The sequence below is a fragment of the Amphiprion ocellaris genome, chromosome 11 (genome assembly GCF_022539595.1).
Source record: "Amphiprion ocellaris isolate individual 3 ecotype Okinawa chromosome 11, ASM2253959v1, whole genome shotgun sequence".
NCBI classification, from domain to species: domain Eukaryota; kingdom Metazoa; phylum Chordata; class Actinopteri; family Pomacentridae; genus Amphiprion; species Amphiprion ocellaris.
Window position 1 is genome coordinate 22538535 of NC_072776.1, and position 19951 is coordinate 22558485.

Consider the following 19951-nt stretch of genomic DNA (forward strand, 5'->3'; position numbering starts at 1 on the left):
AAAGTAACAGTTGTAAGTGCTAGTAGAAGAAATATGCAACAGAACACATTTAAAAATATAAAAATCGAACACTAAGTGAGATGGCTTCTGTTATTTCAGTGGACTTAGAAAAGCAAACAAAGTTGAAATCATTGGCAAAATATTTCGTTTTGTGATCCAACATGTGTGGTTTTTACAAGATTTAGGCGTGGAGAGTTTTATATGTGAACCACATGAAAATCGGCACCTATTTATAGATCCAGAGGCCTTGCACGAAAACAACAGTTGCCTGAGCTGCAAACAACGGCTCATTTGAATGGAAAACAAATAGCTGAAGAAGAACCTTGTCAAGGACCGCAAGCTAAACAGACGAGGACAGTCTGACTCTGTTCATCTATTGCCACTCATTCCCACCTATTTTGGGCAACGCTGATTGGAGACATGAAGGTTCCAGCGGTAATGTAATGTAAGTAAATCAGTGTTAAAGGACTCTTTCAACAGGCTCATGTAGAAATAGCTCTGTAATTAACAGAGTAGACAATTCAGCTTTCTCTAGCAGAAACAACTAAATTAGGAATGACAGAAAATACTTTGATTTAATTCAGAAAGTTGCCCAGATTTAGGAAATTAGTGAGTGATCAGATGAGCTGCGTGGCCCAGAAACAAAGCCAGTTCAATTTGTAACAGCTGTCTGTATCAGAAATGAACTCACTGGAATAGATTTGTTGTCTTCCCATATCTGACCTCAGCTGTTTCTGTTTTTATTTTTACAGCTCCTTGTGCACACACACAGGTGTTTTCACTTCTTAAAAGTCTTCTCAGGTGAACGTTGGGTGGAGTCATGCAGGGAACTGTGTGACGTCAGCCAACACTACTGACCAAGGAGATGTCAGTGCAGAACGGTTTCTGTGTTCACCCTCAGAGTCCCATAAAGAGCTCTAATCAGGCAGCACAAGTGAAAACATCTGGGTGGAATATAGATGTGTGGAGGCTTTAAAGGTAAAAACTCAAAGCATTAACTTGGCAGCTGCCTTGCTAGAGTGCTTTTACTTTTCAAAGACTCAAAAGAATAGATGGATTTCTTTAAACAATAACTCTTCTTACATTTAAAAAGAAGACGTGTTTTACAGCCAAATTGGCTCTTTGTCAGTTCCAATTTTGGGTAGCATAAATACACATTAAATGTTGACTATAGTCAAAATAATTACTTCGCCAAGGAGGCGGAGCCTCCATGGAGTTATGTGATGATCGGTGTTGGTTTGTCTGTCTGTCCGTCTGTCTGTTCACAACATTACTCAAAAACAGACTAACAATATTTTCAGGGAATGTCAAAAATAACACAAGGACCAAGTGATTAGATATTGGCAGTGATGTGGCTTATGGTCTGGATCCACAGATTTGTCAAACATTTCTGTATCATTGCGAGATAGCGGCATGGCGTCACTGTAACTATGACAAGTGAACATTACATCAGCTGCCTGCAGATGATCACGATTGCGATCCCACTACAAATCCATCGCTGCGGACTTATCAGAACCTATCTGTCGGAAATGATACAATGTAAAAAAAAGAATATTTGAGAAAACTTAAAATTTCAAGGCAACCTTTTGCAGCAAAATTTTTGAATTGTCTCAACGATTTGCGAGTTCATTGTCCAAAGTCTTATTTCCTTGTTGTACTAGTTACATTTACATTGTTCTGTAAATAGTCACTACTGTTAATTCTTCATTTGGCCAATATAAACTTGTTTATTAAGCTGAATAGTGTAAATCACAGAACTACCAAAAGCTAATCAACCCCACGATCATTTTCTTTTTAAGTTATTTTTTTGGCCCTTTTCTGGTTTTATTGAGAGACAGCAGTCAAAGAGAGACAGGAAAGTGGGGAGAAGAATGGGGGAAGGACCTGCAGCAAAGGGCCATGAGCTGGATTTGAACCCATAACCGCTGCATCAGGGACTATAGCCCCTTTTTATGGGTCAGCCACTCAACCTGTTGCGCTACATGGGGTCATAGCTGAGTTGTAAGCCAAGGGAAAGAAAATATGAGGACTTGCCCCTGCTGTGTACTCTGGGAAAGCTGGTGTTTTTTTTTCCAACTTTGTTGTACCAACAACAAACTACATTTTCAGCTTATTCACAATCACAAATTTAGAAATAATGAGGTACACACGATTGGTCTGATGCGTATTTTCAAGTCAAGTGTAGCTATTTTAATTTTCATGTTCAAACAAATCAGAATACCAACTCTGCTGAATAGACTGTAGTTTTCTTTTTTACAGTGAACAATGAGCAATTGATTAAATTGTGGGGGTGTTTCCGAGTCCCATCAGTTCCTGCCGTCCACTACATATTTAGGTAACGTGATTCAGAATCCGTACACATGCACAACACATGCCTGTGTTCAGCGCAGCGTCATTTTGTTTGTGGGTACATCTATATTAAATGGCAACATTCTATTTTGCCGTGATTTTTGATCATCAATAATTAATAAAGAAATGCTGCATTTCTAAAAAAAAAAAATGTTGCATTTCTGACAATGCCACATGAGGGAATGAACAGCCTTGGCGGAGTAATGCTCTCTCTGAGTGCTTTTCTAGTTTTTATTGTGTTTCTGTGGTTGTTGTAACAGGTGTAAGTGGAGGTGTAAAATAAAAGCTTTTAAGATGGATTTTTGCCATTCCTTCAGCATTCAAAACTAGCTAGCCTCACAGCTTCAGTAGCCAGTAGGAATTCAACCCAGCTGCTACCTCACACTGAATGAATCAACAGTTTTCCAGCTCAAACTGTGACTGACAGCTCCAGCTGTCAATCACAGATGCAGATCACATGTTCTTCCTGAAATGAGTCGGATATGCAGCAGCTAATGTGGAACGTCTCTAAAACCAGAGGTTATATAGTCATGGTGAAATGCACCATCTTTTTAGTATTTTTAGTTGAAAAAAAAGGAATCCCACTGTCGGGATATTTGAGATTTTAAATCATTTGTTGCACATTATAAGCAGAGATGATAAGGGTTTAATGGTGATCCCAAATGTTTTTACAATCCAAATTTTGTGTTCCACTTTTGGGTGTCCCTCTATCTTATTCTTTGCTTTAAATGTGGTCCAGATTGCACTATACAACCTTTAGCATCACTTGTTTTCCTGTTTCAGACAACGAAGAGAGCAGATTAGAGACACACAGCAGGTCTAATTACTCAAAAAATATATCACTGGGTGTTTTTCTTTTCATTTTGTGGCCAGTTTTTACAATCCTACAGACCTACTGCTGCTCTACTCTGCACAGGTCGTCCACACAGGAGAAGGGGAAATTCCCTCTAAATCTCTTCCTCCACAGCCTGATTTTTAAACCATCCGTCAGTCACTGTTGCCAAGGCGATGTGAGCAGCAGTTCAGGGAATTAAGAGCAAATGACTGAATCAGCTGCTGGTGATGTGGAACAAAGTTAGTCTGTTCTGTATTCGCCTAAGTATGTAATTTCTGCTCAGCTTACATCAAACAAATTGGTTGCTCATCCATCCTCTCCCAGTACGAATGAAACACATTATTTACGGACAGAACATGGGATTCCTGGCTCACAGTGAAATGTGAGTGCAGTCTTCATGGAAAAGTGCAGTGAACCGCCATGTGAAACATACACTACTGTTCAAAAGTTTGGGATCACTTTGAAATGTCTTTATTTTTGAAAGAACAGCAGGTTTTGCAATAAAGATAACATTTAATTAATCAGAAATACAGTCTAGACGTTGTTAATGTGGTAAATGACTATTCTAGCTGGAAACGACAGATTTTTAATGGAATATCTACATAGAGGTACAGAGGAACATTTCCAGCAACCATCACTCCTGTGTTCTAATGCTACATTGTGTTAGCTAATGGTGTTGAAAGACTAATTGATGATTAGGAAACCCTTGTGCAATTGTGTTAGCACATGAATAAAAGTGTGAGTTTTCATGGAAAACATGAAATTGTCTGGATGACTCCAAACTTTTGAATGGTAGTGTACATTGGACAGTGCTTCCCTTCAGGTGATACTTTTGAATGAAAAAGTCATATATTCTTCCTTTTACAAATGAAGAAATTAGTAGGATTAAAACATACCACTGCCATAGTACTGCAGAAGCAGTATGTTTGTTATAATCACATCATCACATCATCAAATATTTGTTCAGTGTTCAGTCATAAACACAAAATGCAATGAATGTGTGGTTTTCACTGAACTCCTGCTATACTGCTGGTGTTCATGTCAACCAGTCACAGTGAAGGCAGCAGCTGAACTTTATGGTTGTACTGCATCCTCCCATAAACAGATCTCTGAAACACCAGGTGATCCAAGTTCAACAGTCCAGCTATTGCTATGCAACAGCAGACATGGAATAAGACTAAAACCAGATAAACGAGCATCTGCAATAATCTGTGCATTCTGCATTTATCCTCCAGACCACACAGGAAAGGTGAACATAGGGACAGCATAAGCACAGCCTATGGGGAGACTTCTAAAACCAGATTACAAAGGTAATACTGCACTACACACAAGGCACAGCTGAAATAGATTAAACACATCAACGGATGAAAATAAGATTTTACAGAAGTGTAATTCAATAGAGTACATTTAGTGGTCTTTAGAACCTACTTTGATTACGTTAAAATGGTTAGATGTTACATCATAAACACAGTAATAGAAAATAGAAAATGTTAAAAAAAAAAGTGATACATGTGATCTTTTTAACTTACCCAAGTCTGTCCTCCTCCTTCTTCCTCAGGTTGAAATCTCTCAGGACAACCTCCCACACATGCTTGGCCTCCTCGTCTGTGAGCTTGGAAAGATCAAGCTTCTTGGCTGCAGTGGTGCCAGGCATGACTGTGAAACTGGTGCTGGTGAGCTGGCTGGCTGCCTGGTGCTGGGCTACAGTAAAGCAGTAAAAATTAAAAAAACAAAAACAAAACAACTTTATTGCTAATGAAGAGAAATTAAATCATGGTCAGGATTATCAGCATTCACAGAGATGTGAGCAACATATAGATTTTATATGAATACCATTATTTAATAAGAACTGCAGTGAAAACACTACAGATTGTGAATCTCTCTAAAGTGACTCACTTGCATTCTTTTAACAAATGATCAGTTAGTGTCACATTAGCAAGGACTGGGGGCTGCACAGTGGCGTAGTGGTTAGCGCTTTCGCCTTGCAGCAAGAAGATCCCTGGTTCGCGTCCCGGCTTTCCCGGGATCTTTCTGCATGGAGTTTGCATGTTCTCCCTGTGCATGCGTGGGTTTTCTCCGGGTACTCCGGCTTCCTCCCACAGTCCAAAAATATGCTGAGGTTAATTGATTATTCTAAATTGCCCGTAGGTGTGAATGTGAAAGTGCTTGTTTGTCTATATATGTAGCCCTGCGGAAGACTGGCGACCTGTCTAGGGTGTCCCCTGCCTTCACCTGAGTCAGCTGGGATAGGCTCCAGCCCCCCCCCGCGACCCTAGTGAGGATTAAGTGGTGTATAGATAATGGATGGATTAGCAAGGACTGTGCACACCTTAAGGTGCTGAAGCTCACAACATGACATGAGTGTTCATCAGGTGGACAGAGAAAATCATGTTATGTTAATGGGACAGCTTCACAAATCATGAGAAGTCTTTTGAAATAGATTTCCCTGTGAAGTTTGGATATAAGCTTCCCCATGAGTCAGTCTTACCTGTTGGAGTTCAGACAGTGAATTTTATAAACAACTTCAGAACTATCACTGATTCCTAAACTCAGATTACTAACACCTAAACAAATGCTAACAGTCAAAAAGGCCATGTTTGCATGAAGAAAACTAAAACTCTCTCTCTCAAAAATTAAAGGATAATTTCATATTAAAAAAAAAAAAAAGTCTTCCTTGTTCATGCCTGCAAGTTTTAAAAGTGATCTCTTTCTAACACTGTGAAATATGAGGTTAAATCCAGAGTCCTAGTTCTGTGTAAAAATGCAGTGTAAAGTCAATCAAATCAAGCCAGTTTCTCCTGACATCTTTGTGACCCAGGAAGAAAACCAGCCTGTAGATGCCAGAGAGTATCTCTGCACATCGAAGAAAGGACACAAACACAAAAAGAGAATCTCGTACTATAAAGATAAAAATACAAATAAATATTTACTGGTCCCCAACTCAGCCTGGTGATTCTCCTCAGCAGCTTTAGCACTAGAAAGAATTTTTTCACAAGACATGGAGGCTCTTATTGATTTTGTCCAGTGTAGATAGGAGGAATCATTACAGTTATTACTATTATGATGATTTTAAATGTATGAATGGGATATCTTTATATTATGTTTAGGCAGCTCAGATTTTTTCTGAATCAAAAAAGAGAAGCAGATCCTTTGTTCCACATTTATGATTTTAAAGCACTTCTGTCACATTTTGTGTGACAAAGACAGGAAGGAGATAGGAATCATTCAGTGCAGTGATAAAGTTGCATCACAGGTATAAAGGTAGACAGGAGAAACAGAGTTGAAAAGTTAACTAGATGGCAAGAGCCAAAAATGACATCACAGTCTGACGAAACATTAGGCAAAGTAGCAGGCATATGGGAGCTGACTGAGGAACAAGCAGTGACCTCTGGGACTCAAACATGAAGCCAATGTGCCAAACCCCACACATCTTTAAATGACCACTTGAGGAAAGCTCTTAAAAAGAGTCACCATAGACCCCTCTGTTAAAATGTTCAACTGTACAGCAGAAATAAAAACATTTTCAGCTGGTTAACAAAAACAGCAACTTCGGTTTCCATTGCTAACCTCCGCTATTATAGAGAAATAAACTATACACAAACAATCCATGACCCAGAGATGATTGCATGGTCCAGCTTGCATGCCTAATGCTCATTTTTGTGTTGGAGTCAGGAGAAGTCAGGCACCACCATCCATCGTTGATGCCACAAATGGTTCATCGATTTTCAGAAATAGTCGAAGTTGGGGAATGAGAAACAGATGTGGAAGTCAGGTGACAATAACTGGGAGGAAAATCTGACATCTGTGTATGGATGGAAAGTGACAAGAAAAAGGAGTGAGAAGATGAAACCAAACAGGGCTGAGACACAAACTGGAAACTTCTATGACTTCATTGTTAGGACTTGACAACTAGAAAATAGCTTCTGACAAGCTATTAAACCAGATTTACTGAAGCCAAGGTTATGGTAATTTTTCTTTCTGGACAACAGCAAGAAGAATTCTTTGGGTGTTTGCTACAAACCTGGAAAACTTGTTTGTTTAGCTTTTTGTACCTGCAGCTGAATAATATTGCAAACAGAACACAGGATGCCATTATTGTCATTTTAAGCTGACTTGGAAAACATATTGGAAAACAGTGGCTTATTTACAAATCATTCATATGATGTTGTGTTTCTGTCCACCTGATAAATTTAATAAACATAAATTTAGTATTCACTCCCTTTAGCTCTTATTTTGGTCTCTACCAACATGAGAGGACTAGCTAACTTTTCACTTATGCTATGCTTTTTATCATTGATCATTAGCTTCTAAAACAACTTAACATGATGCTGCTTAATGTTTTATGACTGCAGTGTGATCTGCCACACCTGTGTTTCAGGCACAGCCGGGTTTACAGAGGTAAATTCACTTGGTGACATAAAGGGAGAGGCTTCAAAGGACACAGAAATTATTTGCACAACTGCAAGTTGCCACTGGTCAGTAAAACTAAAGCATAAGTCACGCAAAGCATTTGAACAAACATTTAAAGGTGCAACATGCACGATTCTAAACATCAATATAGCATTAATTAGCAGCAAACAACTATCTGCAATGTGAAGATATTTTAGAGATATTCTTCGCAGAGAATGAAGTTACACTTTCTTTCTCTGTGTGCGTAATCAGAGCTTCTTTGTTTTAGCCAGTACAGTCATGTTGGTGCATGTGAGTCCCTCCCTTTGAAACTCTTGGCTTTACAACTATAGCAAAAGTGGCCTCACACACTGCATTGGAAAAGCAAAAGCGCAGTCAAGTGGTCAGCTAGAGCCCTAAAAAACCTCCTCTCTGTTATTCCTTCTAATTAGCATCAGATTCAATCTGCTTTGTGTGTGTCTGTTTCCTCACAGTGCTGCTGAATATTCATCTACCGATCCACTCTGCTCTGACAGACAGATACTCAAGTTGACAGGAATTCATTATATCCATTTAAGGTATTTCATAATGCTAGCATTGGCTAATGTTTGTAGCTGGATTATGCTTTGGTTTCTCTTGTGTACACAACCATTCTGGTTTTTAATAAAAGGTGGTGGAGGGGGAGGTGTTGGGGCTACAGGGACATCCTGCAGTTCTGACCGTTGCACAAAGAGCCTTTAATGCTGCTGTATTATATAAAAGCTTTCTTCTGTTTGCAAGTCACTCCCAGGCTATCAGTTGTGAACCAAAGATATCTAAATTTTACAACTCACATTGAGAAATCTGCTGTCAGTTTTGTTTTCTGTTGTTTTGTCCAAACAAATCAGAGCAGAATGATAGTATTTACCAAAGGTCAGAGAGGCATTGCACTAGATTGAGTGCTTAAACTGTTTCTTCCACAAGCAGATGTCCTGTGATCTGGGAAGGTCTGGCACAGTTCAACCATCACATTGCTGCACGATTTTAATCAAGTCTGTTAAATGGAACCCAACCAAATATTTCACATGGTCCAGTTTCATAATGCATTGGTTTCAGAGGATGAGGTAAGTTGACCCAAGCTGACAGAGTGACACACACATGTGAACACGCTTCCACACACACAAGCAATGCCACTGAATTGCATGTGAAGAGTTTAACAAAATCAGGGAGGAGTAAAGGAATGTTCAGGACCATCACCTAATTGTCTTGTTTTCCACAGGCCATGTCAAAAAGACTCAAATCATTGAGGAGCCTAATCTAATTTCTGCTTCTGCAAGTGGGCACTAATGGTAAAAACAAGCATGCTGGTAGAAACATGTTCTCATCTAATTGGTAAAATGCAGGTAGAACATTGTAGTCATCCAGCTACATAAAAAATGGCTTCTAACTTTCCCACAGTTAAATTCTTACACTTTAGCAGCCAAGCAGTATACACAGTATGTGTACATATTTGGTTAGTGGGTGTGTACATGTACTCTGTTGTATTAACGGAACAATAAGAAAACAATCCAAATTCTATTTAAATATTCCTTACAGCACTTTAGGCTTTATTCATTAGGCAGTCAAATCTAAATCATAAAGCCAATGTTGTCTGAAATATGTATTTTTCCAAATATAATTTGCTGTTGATGCACAGTATTCAACAGGTGCACATCAACAGGACTCCTTGTGTTTGCAAAAGGAAGGTTTGACTTGATAACAGGTGTGGAGACACACACACCTGGAATAGTTTCACCACCACAAGAAAAAGCACAGATGAGGCTTAAATTCTAAATTCATTAAAACCATTTATCTCTTAGGTGGAGATTTCAACATGACAACCTTGACTACCGGCTGATAAGTGAAAAAAAATTCACACAAACTAATTGGCATTTGCTTCAAAAACTCCTCAACATGTGAAGTTTGCCTCTGATAAGTTGGAATCCTTTCAAACATGAGTTTGGCCCAGAGAAACAGTACAGATCCTTGCTGTCCTCTGACAAACAAAGCAATGCAAATCTCAACAAAGAAGCAGGATTCAAAATACAGCAACACCTCTGAGATGCAAACACATGTAGACATTAACATAACTTTAGCATGACACCGACTTACCTTGCTGTTGACTGAGTAGCCTGCAGACAGTGTTTCCCCTTAAGGCAGACCAGCTTGACTGCAGGGCAAACTAAGTAGCAGACAGCAATGCTAATCACATGTCTAGTTAACCATGAGGAAGAAAAGGCTGGGAGACTCCCTCCTCTCCGCCTTTCTTGACTTTGCTTCAAAGGGTCAGGCTATGTGCTTTGACCCCCCCGATCTACTTCACAGCTATTCAAATACAGCAGAAGGGCTAATATGTCAGCAAAGTACCTAATTAATAGAATATCAATCAGTTTGGAAGCAGTTTTTTGGGACAGTTTATTGCTTGGACAGTCCAAATATACACTGATCAGGAGGTTATAAAGGCCAATAGAGCTTAAGTCCACAGTCACATGCTACGGATACTATGTTATATGAGAGAGTGATGATGCATGACTTCAGATCCTTTAACTGATGCCTTTTAATTAATACCTGACCTACTGTGGTCAAGTATGTTTCACAAGAAATAATGGGAGGGCTACTAATGAGCAAAATAATTTTGAGGCTTTTTCCTGGTTAATAATTGATGCAACGCTGTATTGTAAGGGTTCCAGGAGAAAGAATGCAGTTGTAAGACTACTATTAGTATAGTGGGTGGGTCGACTTTCCCTCTCAGAGAGAAATCAGCTTCCACTGACAAAGCCAAACATTTACACTTGGAACTGCAACTTGCATATTTTTTAATGCTGAGATGATTACAATTACTCTTACGTCATGTAAAAATTAGTTGGATAAAGTAAGCACAGCTTTCACACAAGAAACTCCTCATCTATTGTGACAGAAATACACACTGAGAAAACCATTAAGACAAAGTTGAAGACATCCAACTGAATGTGAAAATCAACAGTCAGAATTTAGATGCTCTTTCTTTGTTAATTTATTTGTCTCGTTCTCCTCTTATAAACATAAGGATTGGCTCCCATGCCCTCCCCCACTGGTGTGTGTTTTCCAAAAGAGTTGATTTAAGCCATGTGACTAGTCCAGCAATCCAATTTTCTTATTTGCTCAACTGCCAGGCCCTGTCATCTTCCTGTGGATTAAATAAACATGAATACAGCCTTGAGAATGTTAGTTGCTCACTTCATTTTTACACTTTACATTTTGGAATTTTTTTTATATTGTGGCGGATGAATCTGTACATTCTGCACAGGAGTTGTTTTATTCCACACAGGCGTAAGAAAGTCTAGCTAAAGGAAGTCACGGCAGCTTTGCTTACTGAAATAACCTTTAGCTATTTAAAATAACTTTAAATGTAGCTGTGTACTTCCCAGATCAAGCGAATGCTTGCTGTAAACTGTAAACATTGTGAAAAAAACAGTGTGAGAAAAATCACCACATCACTAGTTCACCACAGTAATGTCTTTCCATTCAGTTGCACACATTGTGCACTAGCTTAGAGGCACGCTGCAGAGTTCCTCATTCGTCATTGATTTAACCCCTACTAATTCCTAAAACCTCTGTGTATCAAAGTTACATATTTAGCTTTTAAACATTTTTTCATTAAAATAATTATAGTCCTACCATATAAGGGCCAAGATATACCTGTACACATGCTTTGGGATGTGCAGATCTACGTAGTCTCTGCCTCTCTTCACACAGCCCTTCACCCTAATGCCAGCTCACCTATGATGATGAAGAGTGATACAGAAAGCCCAGCCTGTAAGTTTACAGGGTTGATTCCTCAGATATGAAACCCTGGAAGCCTGAATCTGTCATTTTTTGAGGCTGTCATCAGTGCAGGTTTAAGATGGAAATACTCAGCCATGGTGTTGACTGCTTATTTTGCTCATGAAGTTTTTTTCCAGCATCTAAAAAAAACACAGCATATTGGCAGTTTAACAAGGTAGAAAACTTGATTTTTACTGAAGAGGCTCGCTAAAGTTAAAGTCATCCTTCACTAATTTCCACAGGGAAATGTGTTCTTTGCACTGAACCCATCCAAAGTAAAAGCATCAGTGGGTGGTGTGAAAGTAAAATCAATCATGAGCTCTTAAGTTATTGCTCATTATCTGTTTGTTCATTGTATTTAAATGTATCTTGTGAAACTATTCAATCTTAGTACAGTCACTTTCATGTCGCTTAATTATGGAAAAGATATGTTTACATCCTGAAAAGGTTTTTGTTGTTGGAAAATGGACTCAGCATTTCTTAAATGATATAAATACTCTACCATAAGGTTGTAGCTTACATCCTATTTAGAACGAGCCAAAAGGAAAAGAGTTTGTGTTCACTATAAAAGCTGTTACATTTGTACTTCTTTGAGAGAGAGAGGAGTGAGGTCTCTCCCCCCATGATGACTAAGGTATTTCCTATTGCAATGATATCATTTCATTCTCCGTTTTGTTAACCGTAATAAATTTATGGACAACCCAGCAGTGTGTTTGTTATTAAAGGTAGAATCATGATGGGTTAAACATGCTCAACAGTGGCCACCATGTGACACCTTAGGTCCAGCTTTAAGGCAACAACTTGACTGAGGACACTATGGGAAAACTATCTCAGCATGTTTATGATTGCAGGGGAAAGTTTCACAAGCATTCAGAGAACATGCAAACTGCTTAGAGAAAGGCCGTGTGAGAACCCAGGACCACTGAACTACTGTCCTGCATACAACTAACCCCACTCTCAGTACTATGCACAAGGACACACATGAAATGTGATATACATCCCTGCTGCCGTTTTCATTTTAGCCCAGGATGAACAGTGTGTCAACACCGGAATTTGAAAATATACCCCGGCCTGAACCATCCCATGTTCTCCACCACTGTCCACATAACTGTTACATTCAGACAAATGTACAGACATTAAATCCCAAAATCACCTCTAGCTAACCATGTGTTTTAAAATGTCAGTGAAACAGGGATTAGGTTAACCTTCCTCTGGTCCTAAGCAAATTCTGCTGGGGTCGTCCTACTTAACCCGTGAGCCATGGTAAATCGTTTGCTTTGGCACACGTGACACACCAGTGCTCCAACTACAGTCCTCTGCCTAGTCTGTTGGTTTAATAATAATTAGACAATGGACTGGTAATGTCAACCCAGTGATTTCCATCTTGCATTAGTTCAGAATTGTAACTGGACCTTGACTGAGATATTAGATGCCTATGAAGAGTGTCATCATGATCTGAACTGGTCCCCACAGTGGTTGCTGTTGGAAAGTATGTTTCATTTTGTGCATATGGCTGTTTACAAGTGGTCTAAACTGTTGCTGGTTGATGTTTGTCAGACTTAATAATAAATAGTTGTATTTCTCTCACTTTTTAAGAACAATAAATATAATTAATGCGGGACTTTTCTTAATTTTTCCAAATGACATGTTGAATCATCAGTTGCACTCACATCATCAGGTATATATATATTCTCTCCTGCACTTTTTTGTTCTCTTGTATCTCATCAACCATTATTTTTTATGATAAATAAAATTTTCCAGCACATTATATACATCAGCATTTACATTTCCTGTTGCATGAATGTGTCACACATCTAACTGTTTAAGTAGTCATCCATGTGATGTAATATTAGTACAAATGTGTCCTTTCTCTTATAAGTATACATGGGCTCATATTTATATTAGAATGAGTTGTTTAAAGCATAAGGTTTACTGTTACTAAATTATTTAAACCATCCATTACATACAGCTTCTCTTTTATTCAAGCCAGGGAGATGGATTAACTAACAAGTCAGTGATTTTTGAAGTCATTCATATTATTTAAAGATTTGTGGTCATGATATAAATTGCTAGAATAGCAGAACTCCCTGTGTAGCAGGAACTTTAGGGTCTTTGAATTTGATGGGAATAAACACTACAACAAAGGATTGGCTTCAGCACAGTCAGTTCCTGCAGTTACAGTATCTCCCAGTGAATCATAGCATTAAATTCCTCCGATCTTGGATAACACCCAGTGCAAACAACTATCCTGGACAATACATGACTGACCGGTTTGATCTTCACTCACCCTGTCCTGGCCTGCAGACTCCCTAGCAGAGCTATTTAAGGAACTTGAGCCAGAGTATCCTCCATATGTTATATATCACAGTGCTTAAATACAAACAAGGGTGTCAGTTTAAAGAGAAATCATTCTCCAAATTCCACACAGTATTAGAAATTCTTGTATCAATAAAAACGCTCCTCAGCTCCAGCAGTCCCCCCAACAGGACAGGCCCTACCACATCACAAAACCTGAAAACTCGCAGCTCAAGGGACATCACAAAGAGCCCAAGGTGTTGACACGACCTCCAAACTCCAGAGATCCTAATCCAAGCAAGTGTCTGCAAGATGTATCAGAATGAGCCTGAACCCTGAGGGCTCCACCCTGCCACCATGCAGTACCAAAAAAGTTCTAATGACCAAGCTCCATCTTATCTTAAAGACCTTATCGTACCATATTATCCTAATAGAGACCTTCACCCTCAGACTACAGGTTTATTTGTGGTTCCTTGAGTTTCCAGAAGCAGAATGGGAGGCAGAGCCTTCAGTTATCAGCTCCTCTGTTGTGGAATCAGCTTCCCTGTGGAATCTTGAAAATGCAGCTGTATGCTGCAAAAAAGGGTATAATTTGTTCTCAGTACCTTAGTAATTTAATATGTCTATCACTTTCCCTGGTCACCTTGAAATACAAAAATCAAGGCTGGTGTTTTATTTAATGACAGTTATGTGATAGATGAAATAAAAGTGAAGTAGCCTACAGGCTGACAAGCCACTGTATGAACTTAATTCTCTCCTCTACTCCTCCCCAGTGCTATAGGTACAATAGACCATGTGCATATCCAGGCTCCATCTGGACCTGTGGAGAGAGACTGTGTCAATCAGAAGTCTTTCCATAGCCTAAATGTACTGGAAACAGCTGTTCATACACTATCTAGCAAAACAGTAAGAATTGGATTTGGATGAATGTGCACATCTGTGATAATAGATCTAATTAGTTTTTATGTGAACATTTGTTTGGATTGAAACCCTGTTACCCAGCCAACTCACAGAAAGTCTTGCACAAAGAAGCAACCGTACTGTATAGAGATATACATCATGCAGCTGCAAAACCAGACTGTAAATCTTATACAAAGTAAGAACCAAATTTCAACATATTAATCTGTGATGTGAGATAAACATACAGATAACTCTGAAATAGATTAACACAGAGAGAGACACCATTAAAAAGGGTTAGAAAATTTAAATTATGTTCTGGCAAGCAAAAGTGTGCCACTTTATTGAAGGTCACCCTGTATGTTGAGCCTATCCCAGCTGACTTAAGGTGAAGGCAGGGGACACCAGTCTATCACAGGGCCACACAATCACACTCACATTCACACCTACAGACAATTCAGATTCACCAATCAACCTGAACACGTTTTTGGACTGTGGGAGGAAGAAAACCCACACATGCACAGGGAGAACATGCAAACTGCATGATCCCAGGAAGGCCAGAACGCAAACCGGGGATCTTCTACCTGCAAGGCCAAAGTGCTGACTGCCAAATCACTGTGCAGCCCACTACAGTACATGTCAAGCAATAATAACAAATGATCAGATTTGTAGTATTTACATGTAAGTTGACTTGAATGATTGACAACATCACTGAGCAACATGCAAGAGAACATTCCACATTAGTCGCTGCTGGCTGCCATTCTGCAGCTACTTTTAAATCTACTATAAAAGAACTAAAACATCAAACTTATTTAAAACTCTTATTTTTACCCGTTTTACCTCATTCATCACTGTTAATGCTAGAGTCCATTAGGGTTGGGGTCTAAAGTCTGGGTGGAACAAATGTATTGACAAATAACTTAATTACTGGCTAGCAGCCTGCCGTAAAATAGCTGTTTGACTGATAACAAGATGCTAAGTCAACACAGACATTATCCTTTCGAGGGGAGTATTATCCAGTTCCTTTTGCAAATAAATGAGTTGCAGCAGACTGACCGCATTAACTGTTCATCAAGTCAGCCTGGTGTGTGGTCAGTTACAGTTGACTAATGAATGTTACCTTGTCACTGTGTAAACAGCAGTTACATAATATTTGAAAGGAGCCACACTTAACTGTGCATGTGGACATGTATCAAAGGTGTGCACCTGTACTTAACTAAAGCCTTGTTTGATATGTATAGAGTGAACGGTTTGTTGTCACAAAGGTTTGTGCTTTTCTATCTTTGTCAGTAACAAATGGGAAATTAAAATAGGTATCAATCCTGAAAAGCAAGACCTATTTCCACAGCTTTGTGTCACCACTGGAGATGCTACATATGATCATCATTCTTCTGTAGGGAAAACAACACACTGAATTGTTTGTGTTTCTTTAAACCAATCATACTCATCTTGGTTCCTGATAAATCCGACATGCAGTGATGATGCCCTGCTATACAGTCATGAGGGAGTTGTTTTGGTGGAACACTAGCATGCAAGAAGTGAAAAACTGTCACTGACATGGATTATTAAGCAGACCTGCCTTATTGCACGATCCAAATCATTGTCAAAACTTGCTGTTTTCAGTCTGTAAGTTGCTGCATGGAGGTTGCTGTTGTTGGCATCTGTAGCTAAGGGGATTTTGGAAATGGTAACATGGAGATAGTGGAAGAGAAAGCAATGTAAGAAAACTCTTGTATTATTGTCCTTTTTGGTGATGATTTCTTTTTCATAAAGCCTCACAAGTAAACTGCTGTGGTTTTAACTTGTTTCTGTGACAATGTCTCTTCTTTTTGATAACTGCTGCTCTGAACTTCCAGCTCCCAGTTTGAGTTCAGGAGGTGGAGACACTCTATTTTTAAAACCTTCCTTTTTGACAAAGCTTATAGTTAGGACTGACTCAGATGACCCTTAGGGGTCAGTTGGAGTCCCCATGGGCCACAACTGATTTCTTCTTTGATGTCTCTTAGTTAGGTATAGATAACTATAATTATCTACCAGAGAATATTACAGGATACGATGAACTAACTACTGTAATACTAATGTTGGTCAGTGATAATCTGATACTACTTGGGAACAGAGACTTAACTGGCTGTCATGAAGGAACGGAGTTCAGGACAAGGAGGAAAGCCGGGCCCGGCCAGTCCAGGTAAGTGAATCCTCTTGCAGGTGTTTGGACCAGCGATGGAGCAGCTGGAGCAGAGGTATGGCTACGAGGCATCCAAGCTTTCCACTAGGTTGTTATCCGCCTGGATGTTTATGGTGTCTCAGGTGGCGAGGTCTGGATCACAGCAGGTGATTCTTCCAGGTGACTCCGAGATGGAAAGGAGGTAGGAAACCAGGTGGAGGATCTGGGAACAGAAGCAGGCAGAAGTCGACACTAAACAAAGAAAACAGGATTACTGAGAGTACTGAAAACGGAGGCACAGACATGAACTGAGCAGAGCACTGACTGTTCATTGTTCACAGTCCCACATCCAAGACAGAGTGGCGTCTGATTATAAGCAGAGCGGGAGCAGCTTGATTTCATGACCTCCACCTGCACACAATCACCAACTCAAAACACCTGCTGCAGCCTTCTACACCAACACACACCTGAGAGCAAGATAGAGAGAGCGAGAGAGGGAGAGAATAGAGCTGGAGGAGAGAGGACTGTCCCTGACCACAGCCTCAGGCTGTGTTCATGACAGTTTGCATCTTACTTACCAGCTATATATGAACTATATGCCAGAGCCTTACATGATAACAGTAAACTTATGCAACAGTTTCAGTGTTGGCTTGTTTTGTATATCGCCAGTCACTCTGTACTCATTATGCATCAGTTTGTATGTATCATCTATCCATGCATGTCTGCCAGTGTGTGATATATGTTTCCTTGTCCCCCATGACCACTCTTCCTCCATCCCTCTCCCTCCTCCTCCTCCTCTTCCTCCCCCCTCTACCTCTTCTGTCCCTCTCAACCCAGTCGGCCCCCATATGAGCCGGGTTCTGTTAAAGGTTTGTTCCTGTTAAAAGGGCCACTGTCGCCTTAGGACTTGCTCTGGGTATACAGGTTTTGTAAAACATCTTGAGACAATCAGAACTGTAACTGGCGCTATATAAATAAAATTGAATTGAACTGAATTAAACTGCTTATGTGTGTGAGTAATACAAGATTGTGAAGGCTGGTTTGAGTTAACGTTTATGCAACACAGCGAAACTTTGTTCACAGCACAGCTTCAGCGTTAAGACCCTGCTGATGACAGTGAAAGGCTTTGTTAATAAAGTGTCATTGTGCTAATGGAATACCCCCGACGTCTATGAGGACACTTTATCACTGAACAATTGTCCAAACAAGAGGTTAGCAGTGATTAGTTGCAGTCTGAAATGTTAGCACAGTTTAGGTCACAGTTCAAATGGCAGAACACACCACACACACACAGTGATGGAGGATCCACACTAAAATTTGTTTTACACTTTAAGCACAGTAGCGCTATGGGGGAAATATTAGCATTAATATGTTAACAGCATCAGCTAATATGGTCATTTTCACCAGGGTCACCATCTTAGCTCAGTGGCTACGGTTAGCACTAAACATATCATGGTGTCAGAGGTTGGGCAAGAAGAACAAATAGACCAAACAAAGCAGGTGCATACAGTTTTGGTGGTTTATTTTAAATAGACCAAAATTGTGCAGATGTTTGCCTGCTAGGTCTGTCATGGTCAGGTTGTTCTGTCATGCTTTTGTCCAAAGAACAGGGAAGAGGACCGAAGTGTGGACAAAATAAAGCAGGGATGAATAGCTTTGGTACTCACAGGCTGGCAGGTGAGCGAGCAGACAGGTAACAGAACAAAACCAGAATCAGATAAGAAATAAGATTAAACATATGCAAGAGTAAATAAAATGAATCAACAAGGAACAAAGGTGGGTCTGTGAGTCAGGTGACTGGAAACAGAATGAAAGTCTGAGGACACCTACCTCTCATTTCTCAGTTTATGTATCCTAGATTCCTTTCCTCAAGGAAACAGGCATTTAGCTGGAATGGAACAAAATATGATCTATACAATAAAACATCCTGATTCTGTATTTCATATCTGTCAAATGAACTCAACAGTGTTTATGATAATTTGAAATGCACACTACCATTCAAAAGTTTGGGGTTGCTTTGAAATGTCCTTATTTTTGAAAGAAAAGCATTTTTAAAAAATCAAGATAACATTAAATTAATCAGAAATACAGTCTAGACATAATTAATGTGGTAAATGACTATCCTAGCTGGAAATTTCTGATTTGTAATGGAACATCTCCATAGGGGTACAGAGGCCCCTTCCCAGCAACCATCACTCCTTTGTTCTAATGCTACATTGTGTTAGCTAATTGCATTGAAAGGCTAATTGATGATTAGAAAACCCTTGTGCAATCATGTTAGCACATGAATAAAAGTGTGAGTTTTCATGGAAAACATGAACTTGCCTTGGTGACCCCAAACTTTTGAACAGTAGTGTATATTTACCTCAAATTAAATTCACAACTTGACAGAATGTGACAAATGTATGGATGTCAAACATGCTTGTAGTTCCTCTATCAAGCCTCCTCTCTTCTCTCACCCCCAGAAGCTTGATAGGAAATCATACATCCTTCAACAGCAACAAGACTGATTTTCAAGGATAGAGGACGAGACTAAGAGGCTCAGAACAGAGGGACGAGATGAGTCTCTGGTGGGAGGATGGATTGTGACAGGGAAGTAACATCAAACACAAAACAGGATTCAGACCCAAACTGACCTCTGACAGCTGAGACTGAGTCATTAGTTTTGCAGGTAACTTGAGAATTAGACAAATAAAGATTTTGGCCTGATGGCATAAAATGAGAAATTCAAAGATTGTTTATTGTGTGTGGACATGAATGTATGTTGCCAATTCTAAGGCAATAAAAAAAATCCCAAATGTCAAGATAATAGAAGAACACAAGAGAAACATCCAAGTTCAGTATAATTCTTAAAATTCCAAGGCATCATATTCAGTACGGGCTGCACAGTGGCTTGGTGGTTAGCACTTTCACCTTTCAGCTGGAATATCCCCAGTTCGAGTCCCCGCCTTCTCGAGATCTTTCTGCATGGAGTTTGCATGTTCTCCCTGTGTATGTGTGGGTTTTCTCTGGGTTCTCCAGCTACTTAATGATTCTGATTTGTCCATAGGTCTGAGTGTGATTGTTTGTCTCTATGTGTAGCCCTGTGATAGACTGGTGACCTGTCCAGGTTGTCCCCTGCCTTCACCCTAAGTCAGCTGGGATAGACTCCAGCCTCCAGCAACCCTAATGAGGATTAAGTGGTGTATAGATAATTTATG

The 19951-nt window shown here is 39.6% G+C and overlaps 1 protein-coding gene across 7 annotated transcripts in view; it reads right to left on the reverse strand.

The window, feature by feature from the left end:
* Positions 1-9861, reverse strand: part of mlphb (melanophilin b) — a 48923-nt gene extending 39062 nt beyond the window's left edge. For all 7 annotated transcript variants that reach the window (XM_055015466.1, XM_055015463.1, XM_055015465.1 and 4 more), the window contains exons 1-2: positions 9704-9861; positions 4714-4885 (exon numbers count right to left, since the gene is read on the reverse strand). In XM_055015466.1, the coding sequence (XP_054871441.1) occupies positions 4714-4838 (125 nt within the window). In that variant the 5' untranslated portion in view covers positions 4839-4885; positions 9704-9861. The remainder of the gene's footprint in view (positions 1-4713; positions 4886-9703) is intronic.
* Positions 9862-19951: the final 10090 nt, after the last annotated feature.